The sequence below is a fragment of the Semicossyphus pulcher genome, unplaced genomic scaffold (assembly GCF_022749685.1).
Source record: "Semicossyphus pulcher isolate SPU_LCO1_2020_fin unplaced genomic scaffold, fSemPul1.0.p SCAF_4, whole genome shotgun sequence".
Classification (NCBI taxonomy): domain Eukaryota; kingdom Metazoa; phylum Chordata; class Actinopteri; order Labriformes; family Labridae; genus Semicossyphus; species Semicossyphus pulcher.
In genome coordinates this window covers 29231994-29240918 of record NW_027211715.1, presented here as the reverse complement: position 1 = coordinate 29240918, position 8925 = coordinate 29231994, and the positions used below count along the sequence as shown (strand labels likewise).

The 8925-nt window shown below is 42.4% G+C and overlaps 1 protein-coding gene across 1 annotated transcript in view; it reads right to left on the bottom strand.

The window, feature by feature from the left end:
- Nucleotides 1-307: 307 nt before the first annotated feature.
- The window catches only part of ap1m3 (adaptor related protein complex 1 subunit mu 3), a 40324-nt gene continuing 31706 nt past the window's right edge, over nt 308-8925 (bottom strand). Inside the window, exons 10-12 of the mRNA XM_069680417.1 lie at nt 5769-5894; nt 4525-4600; nt 308-1850 (exon numbers count right to left, since the gene is read on the bottom strand). Of these exons, the coding sequence (XP_069536518.1) occupies nt 1828-1850; nt 4525-4600; nt 5769-5894 (225 nt within the window). The 3' untranslated portion in view covers nt 308-1827. The remainder of the gene's footprint in view (nt 1851-4524; nt 4601-5768; nt 5895-8925) is intronic.

Here is an 8925-nt window from a genome sequence, read left to right as displayed (position 1 = left end):
TCTCTTTGTGCTGCTGGCTACAGACGTAAACATGCAAAACTTATTCTAACATTTAAGTAAACTAAACAATGTTCCTGTGTGTGATATTTGGTGTTAAATATTGGCCTGATATTTAGGGTTGAATATTAGGTTTTAAGAGAGCTTAATGCGAATTTGTCTACTTATAAGTGACACTGTTAATGTGAGACATTACAGACGTGCAATTCATCATCACATTCATCGTTTACAGTTTGGTGAAACTGTAAAGTTTAACATAAAGAAATATTCCCTTTCCAAACCAGCAAAAACAAAATCACTAGTTTTCACATACAAGATACAAAAAATTGTTTATTTCCAAATATATCCCTTTGTTTCCTATCGACAAATAGCACTTGATAAATAAAGACAACACAAGACACACACACACATATTAACATCCCCATTGGTGTCTGGAAAATGTCCCCACACCAGATAGTGGAATGATTGTAAAAGAAGGTACTTAACAGCAGAGATGCAATAAAGCGACACACGACTCTTTGCTGGTGGCAGTGCAGCTGAACTGAAGTGGTGCAGTGCATGCACAACAGAACGAGGGACTGAATTACACAGCAGACTGCTTTGACGACGTATAGAGGCCTGCAGAGGTTGACATATAAAAAAGAAAGAGTTGCGAGAAGAAAAGAGATCAACATTTTGTCAATATTTTCTGCAGAGAAATCCCTTTAGGTTATTTTTTTTTACTCTTTTCATGCCCAACCACCCTGCCTCAATCCCCAGTTCTGTCCTTCACACTCTTCCCGCAGGGGACTCACCAGCACGGTATAAACAACAGATAAAATATGAGAAAAATTCAGCTCGTTCCTTCAGCCACTGCCTCAGAGCTGCGGGCTGATTTTGCAAAAGGACGAGGTTACAGGCCCCGCGGGAGAGCGTCGCCGGCATTATGTTACACTGCTGACGCCTCTGACAATATTGTGCCTTATTAATCATTGATCTGGTCGCTGGTGTTAGTTTCAGGGCACTGGGGATTATATTCACAGTGCTAAAGGTGATGATACATAGGCAATTTTTTAAGGCAATAAACATATAATATGGAGGTTACGGCAAAACGTGTGCCTTCCAGAGGGAGGAGGATTAACAGCAAAGGTAAAATGTGCAGTATGTGGACAGTGAAGTGGATACAAAGGGATGAAACATACGAGGAATAAAAACCCTTACTGTTAAAGACGCCGACAGAATTTTTGGTAACTTTCTCTGCAGAGACGAAAGAAGTACATGGCACGCTTTTGATTTAGAAAAAAATCCCACATCTGAAATATTGTTGCAGATAAAAATTGTCACTGACCCATCACAGTTACTGGACAATCTGTTGGTTTGCACAGTAGAAAGCTACACGTCAAAATACCCAAAGAAGTTAAGCATAAAATTCTATATTCTTGCTGAGATGAAGATAAAAATAAAGTCTTCTTCAGCCCTAAATTAACCTTGAGGGAAATCACATTAACAGCGAGGAATTGAGCGCTTGCCAGGACCAGTCTGTGTCACGAAGCCATCAGTTCATTATTCACATATTAAAACGTTTCGTTGGAGTCCTGAGGAAGCCTTTAGAAAAATGTCACAGGTCAGAGGTGGTGCAACAGTCTTTCCCTTCTGAGCTGAGGATGGGATGATGCCTTGTTTCCGCTCACAGTGGGGGCAAAAAAAAAAATGTGTGTGTCCTCCTGCGCTTGTCCTCAGCTGTCCACTGGAGCCAGGGAGTCAGGAAAAACAGAGAGAGGAGGTGGAGGAGAGGAGAGGAAGACAGACAGAGAGAGGAAATATCCATTCGTCTAGCAGCATCTGTGCCCTTTAGTTTGTCCGGAGCTGGTAATCTGCCAAGAAATGTAACAGCAGAGCATTAACACTGCTTTCTTCCCCTCGTCGGCCCTGCACATCAAATCACTGCCAATAGAAGGCCCATTAAATCCCCAAACAAGATTTGCACCAATATGAGCTGCAGCGAGACTCCACTAAATCATATTACAAATATTCAACACATTACTTACTGAGATAGATATTTAATTCTCTGCACATTGAGACGGTCAGAGTCAAAGGAAATGATACCATATAAAAACATACTTATTCTATTTAAAAGTTATGATGTTGTATATGTCAGAAAACGGTGCAGAGCCAAAAGGATGTGGTCAGCCTTACTCAAATGTTTGGTCTACTTTTGGTATGTATTTTCATGTTATGATGAAGATACACACAGGTCACACAGGTCAATGAAGATACTTTGATTGGTATGACAATATGCTATACATCTTCCCCTTATTACATGGCTTTTTACTTACGAATTTGACACAATATATTGATTTTGAAATTATTATTCTGCATCTATCGCCAAATGAGGTAACACAATGGTGATTGAGCCTGTGGCCCACTGATGAAAGCCTTTGCATTTGCAGTATTACAGACTGGGTGTCTGTGGCGACTTTCACAGAAGAAATCACAAGCGGCGCCCAGTTAGTGACGCGCTTTCCATCAGCAGCAGTGGTTGGTCTGCCAGAGAGGGTAGGCGGAGCTAAGCGGCTGCTTTTCCGCTCTCTGCAAGTGTTGCGAGTAAACAGTAATCTACTATGGCTGAACAAACAAAGAAAAGATGGATGACTACAGATACAACTTCAACAAGAAGTGAAAATACAAAGAGAAAGAAACAAATTCGACGCTCAGATGAAGCAAACAGTCTGAAAAGGAAAGCGACCGTCAGCCAGGAAAATCAAGAGTTATAACCGGAGCCAACCGTGGACGTCACACATGCAGCACTGTCTGGATATCTGGGAAGTGTGCTCCCGCAGTTACTGTTTATCACCATAGGTGCCGCCAAAGAGAACGAAACTGAGATCTTGGAGATTATAACTTTAAATAAAATTAATTAAACATTCTTAATACCACAAAAAATAAGTATTCCCATTAGCCTTGGACTTGTATTAAAATGCATAACTTCAAGTTAAGCCTGTATCTCCATTCCAACACTGCATGTGACATCCTCATTCATGCTGGAAAACTGGATTTTAATTCCAGGACTCTCGAGCTGCAGCGTGACACTTCCTGATCATCTTCTGACCAGCGACGGTCTGATGTTTGTGCAGTCTTCACTTACTGCTGCACTGTACAGCTTCTAACTGCCTGTTCATCACTCATGAATAAGTCAGCAGAGTGGGTCTACAGTATCAAAGTATTGTTTAATCAGTGCGAGTGTGTCTGAGTGAAATGTGAGCACCAGCGGCTCCTCTCCCCCTCCCTCCCTCCCTCCCCCCTCCCTGTGTTGCTGATGGTAACAATAAGAGAAAGGTGATACCCTTTCCTCCAGTTCCCCAAACTTCATCTCCTCCTCCCTCTCTCTCTCTCCCTCTCTTCTGCTTTCTTGCTGATATTAAGCAACAGTAACCTTGCATTCCTTGAGTAGCACCCTGGGAGCCACCCGGCACTTTTAGGCATCACTCACCCTCCGCAGCCCTCGACTCGTACCTGACACGTCCAGGTAATGGATATGATGGATGCCACAGAGTCAGGTTCATTGCTCGGGCGTGCGGCAGTTACAAAACTTAAGGATTTCTGGCAGCGGTCCAGAGAAGATACCGGACTTCCATCTCCATATCATTTCCATTCGCTCCTCATTGCGCGTGAGGGGGATTTTGCTGCAGTCTCATCAATACACTGTCGCTTTAATGTAGCATTGATGTGTGACCCGTCTTAAATCAAGCATGCATTTAAGGTAGAGATGTAACTTCTTGTTTATTTAAACATTTTTCCAGGTGAAATGTTATGTTTGCTACAAACACAGAAACACCTCTTGGTGCTCGTCTCCTTTGGTGTCACCTTTGACTTTGACAGACGTGATGCAGGAGGGTTCACTCCCAGCGCAGCGTCTAATTATGCAGATTTGTACCAGCCTTGCTTAAAAAAACTGTATTCCTGTTCAAATGTAGACAACTAAGACACAAAGGCTAGCAGGTTTGCAAAGTTTCCATCCTTGGCATCCTGCGGGGTGTCATTGGAATCCCCCGAGGACGTAACTCACGGCGATAGAGCCAGGTAATGGATATGATGGATGCTTTACAGCTGAGTTCACTCCTAGGGCACACGCTGAATAGTGTTGCGGAAAGACTGATCATCACGCTGCTCTCCCACAGAAAACATCAGATTTAAACTCGTGGTAACCTCAGATTTGCTAATGGGTTTGGACTGAAAAAAGCTAACAGAAAACGCAGAGTTCATAAATCCTACACAATGTGGGCACCGGATGTTCATTACAAACACATCACATCTTGTATTATGTCCTAATGAGGCACACAAGCTGTGTTTTTCTTAAGAGAAATACGTATTTTAAATCAGGTGTACACGCAGAGTTTATGGATGCAATACAACAGTCACAACATCCCGCAGCTCGTGTTACAGTACATTAAAAAGGAAAAGATTTCAATGTGCTCCAAACAGTCAGAAACGCAGATTTGTAAACAAAGGAGCAGAAGTGTGTGTGTGTGTCAGTGTGTGCACTCTCACCTCCACTCTGTGTGATGTAGCGCACCCATGGTAACGCCTGGTAACCGCTCTTCTCTATGATCTTAAGGTAACGCACCTGGGGAACACACACAGGTTAAATATAGTTGATTCACTCATTCACACACGCACAACAAAATCGAGTGTGTCTGCTGACAGAGACGATTTTGTTTGTCTATATTGTTTCCCATTGATTGATTTGGATTATTTCAGACACATTGAAGGACTAATTGTTCCTTTATGGTTTCAGGAAATTATCCGATTTATTTTATTTTTTAAGATTGTTTTGGGCCAGGTTTTCCTTTATTCATAGGACAGTTGAAGAAAGACAGGAAACATGGGGAGAAGAGAGCGGGGGATGACAACCTATGTATATGACCTGCTGCTGTGAACCTGCTCAAGTCCAACTGCTACAACTAGTACTGTCAGTCCTACTTTTATTGTTACTATTTAAATTGTTAATGTTAAAGCTGCTTGACTCCAGCTGCTATAATTGATATTATCACTATGATTATTATCATTATTGTCTTTTATCATTTCTATGCTGTTCTTGCTAATGTTACACATTTATCATTATTGACACTGTAACCATTAACAGTATGTGTTATCTGTTGTTGTTTGCCTGTCTCTATCCTGCGTCTCCTTCTATCCCACTTTTCGCCCCATCCAGTCGAGTCAGACGGCTGTTCAACATGAGTCTGGTTCTGCTCGAGGTTTCTGCCTGTTAAAGGAAGTTTTCCTGCCAATGCTGCCAAACGTTGCTAAGTGCTGCTCATGGTGGATTCATGTTGGATCTCTCTCTAAATAACAAAGAGTCGGTCTAGACCTGCTCTTTTTGTAAAGTGTCTTGAGAAAACTTTGGTTATGATTTGGCGCTATACAAATAAAACTTTATTTGACCTGATATGGGGCGCATGCTGAACCCACTGAGCTAAACAAGAGCCTCCATTCATCTGATTTCTAAAGCCAAGTTAACCATTAAAAAAAGGCTCAGATTACCTGAAAAATGCAGTTTATAAAACAATTTTGGACCCAAATGTGAAACTAAAGGTAAAAAACAAAGTCCCAAGAGCAGGCGCCCCATAAACAGAGGCTACAGTCCTCAGCCCTTTGCTGCATGTCATCACTCATTCTCTTGTCCCCATATTTCCAGCCTCTCTTTAGATGTCCTGTCAGTAAAAAAGGCCCAAAAAATAATCTTAGAACTGAAGAAAAAAAGTGTAATGGGTGTTACTAAAGGAACTGACCTGAATCCCAGACACAGTGAAATATGGGATCTCAAAGTTCACAGTGATCGGTCTCTTTGCCTCCATCTCTTCACTCTCCACACTGGGCAGCCCAAAGTGTGCCCGCATCATGTACTCCTTACCACCCTGCATGCACACAAAAACAGAGGGAAATACACCACAGAGATGTTACTGCAGCTGCTTAAACATCACATTCAGAGCGTTCACAGTCGTCTGTCAGATGGAAAGTTCAGTCAGTTTGATAAGTTGTGTCCCCAGGTGTCTGACTCCAATTAACACAAGGTTGTTTGTCCGAAAACAAAACAAACTTTATATTAATGGCGACGAGAGACAACTCCCATGTCATATCAAAGTCAATCAGATATCACTTTATGGGATTTGGCTTCTGGCAAAAATATGTCGGCGACGAACAGAAGAAACAGGTCAATCATTCCTCACAGAGCAGTCGTGTCACAAGTCACCTGAGCAAAACGTCTGTTAATATGTACTTTGGTTTTACCTGCTGCAAAGCAGTTACTGTTTAGACTTTAAAGCCTCAGAAAGTTTGGTTACCAAACAACATTTATCTACAACGTTTAAGGCTAAAGCTAAGCTAAGGTATGGGTTGCACTTTACATTACAAATGCTAACAACATGGCAATAATTGGGTAATAGTTTGATAATTCAATAATTAGATAATATCATGTTATTATCAAAGAAATGACTAGCTTTGATTTGATTATTGGGTATATATATTAGACTTAAATTAATGTAACAGGGTTGTAAGGGGCCGAAAACAAGGCTCATAATTGGAAAACGTCTTTAAAGAGGGCAACAAAAATGTTAAAGGCTACCGTCAACATTTCCTTATGTTTCCAGATAATACTTTAAGTTATATATTTAAAAACGTGTCTTGTTACCTGAAAACATTTGTGATAGTTCCGTTGTAATAACCATGAACTACATGAAGAAACGCTAATCTACAGCTGCGTCTTAATCTGGGGGCTGCATCCTTCAAAGGATGCGGTATGAAGGAGGAGTCATTAGTAGCCTGCTTAGACCGCTATGGCCGAACTGAAATGAGACGGTCCGGTCTACGGATCATCTACGGCGGCAGTGAATCTTGGGATACGTTGGGCCACGAAGGACGAATCCAATGGATCCTTCGTGGCCCGGGAAAAGGAGGACGCATTTGTCGGCCGCATCTGAAGCAGCCTTCGAAATTGGACCGTCTTTGATGCGACACAGCTTTTTAAAAGTCTGTTATCTGTTCAACAGGCCTGTGTGGGTGTTGTCTTTTTAGTTTTGTTGACCGTAGCCAAGCAACAAAAACAAGCGACCCATCAGCTGTCATCACATATTTTTCTTTCATTACATGCTGTCCTACGTGACGTCACCTTTTCCCAGTTGAGCTTTGCCCACTTCAAACCAGTGAGAGGAGCTCATAAACATAAACAACACTGCTCACGCTATAGCAGGCAACTGTTTGTCCCATTGGGTGTCGGTCTTTCAAAGTAAAAGCTGGTTGGGAAAATGTGTTTCGAGAGCATTTATTACACAAAAAAAAAAATCAATATAAGTGACAGTTACTGCAGTTAAAACACTTCCTCGCCATTATTGTTCTGCTGTACAAAACATTTGCATCCATTTCATTGCCTACAGCTAAAAACAAAATATAGTTTTTTTTGCATAATATTCCCATTTGGAATAAATGAGAAGTCTGCAAACGATGTACTTATTCATGCTTATGAAACAGCTGAAGGCAAATGGACTATTTTGTGAGAGCTTCACATTCAGGAAGGTAATGTTTGTGTATCGATGCAGCTGAAGGCTTCACGACCGTCGCTGAGTGTGTTTATCAGTCTCTTATCACAACAAGCCGCGCGTCATCTTTGTTTCCTCGAAACTCCACCAGACATTACAAGCTAAGTATGATGTCCTGTGAGAATATGCAGTTTTATAGCGTCCAAAGGTTGACAGTGACGGAGAGGAATTTACTGCAGAGTCATGCACGAGCCGGGTAACTAAATACGTCACCACTGATGGAAACTCTTCACCCTCCCTGACAGGCAACACGGTGATGAATTACCGAGGGGACGTCAACTTGACACATAAAAGGAATCCAAACTGAATTAATTCCCTGAAAGTGTTAAAATGTTCTCTTGAAGAGTTTATAGCTCGCTGACAGCACAGACTGACACGGGCAGTTGTGAAATGAACAGCAGTAAATGGAGAGAAAAGTTGTTGTTGTGTGTGGGGAGGCTGAGATTAATGTGATAAATAACTGCTGTCGAATACGTCAAATACCTCAGAATACAAGCAGATTTTTGGACACTGGGGCTGGTTAAAGGGACAGTTCAGTTTCTGTGACGTGGATGGAAGTGTTGTTCCTAAACTAGATATATCATATACTCCCTATGCGGTGGAAGAGGTAGTCAGATCTTTCACTTTGAGAAGAAGCAGCAATAACACAGTGCAGAAATACATTAAAAGTCATTCATCAGGCTGTCGTCCCCCCATACATCACAATTTCATTGTTAATTAAAAACCGATCAGCCGTATCATTATGACCACTGACAGGTAAAGTTGATGTTGGAAGCAGGAAAAGTGCGAGTTTAAGGATGTGAGCGACTTTGACAAGGGCCAAAGTGTGATGGCAAGATGACAGAGCATCTCCAGAACTGCAGCTCTTGTGTGTGCAGTGGTCAGGTTCCATGGAAGAAAGAAGGCTCACTGATGCGCATGGATAGCAAAGGTTGGCCTGTGTGGGCCGATCCAACAGGAGAGCTACTGCAGCTCAAACTGCTGAAGAAGTTAATGCTGGTTCTGATAGAAAGGTGTCAGAACAAGCAGAGCATCGCACTTTGTTGAGTATGGGGCTGCGTAGCCGCAGACCGGTCAGGGTGCCCATGCTGACCCCTGTCCACCGCAGAAAGCGCCTACAATGGGCAGGTGAGCATCATAACTGGACCACGGAGCCACGGAAGAAGGTGGCCTTGTCTGATGAATCATGTCTTCTTTTACATCATGTGGATGGCCGGGCGCGTGTGCGTCGTTTACCTGGTGAAGACATGGCACCAGGAGGCACTATGGGAGGAATGCAACCAGGAACCAAGGATGCTTTGGGCAATGTTCTGCTTGGAAACCTCGAGTCCTGCCATTCATGTGGAGGTTACTT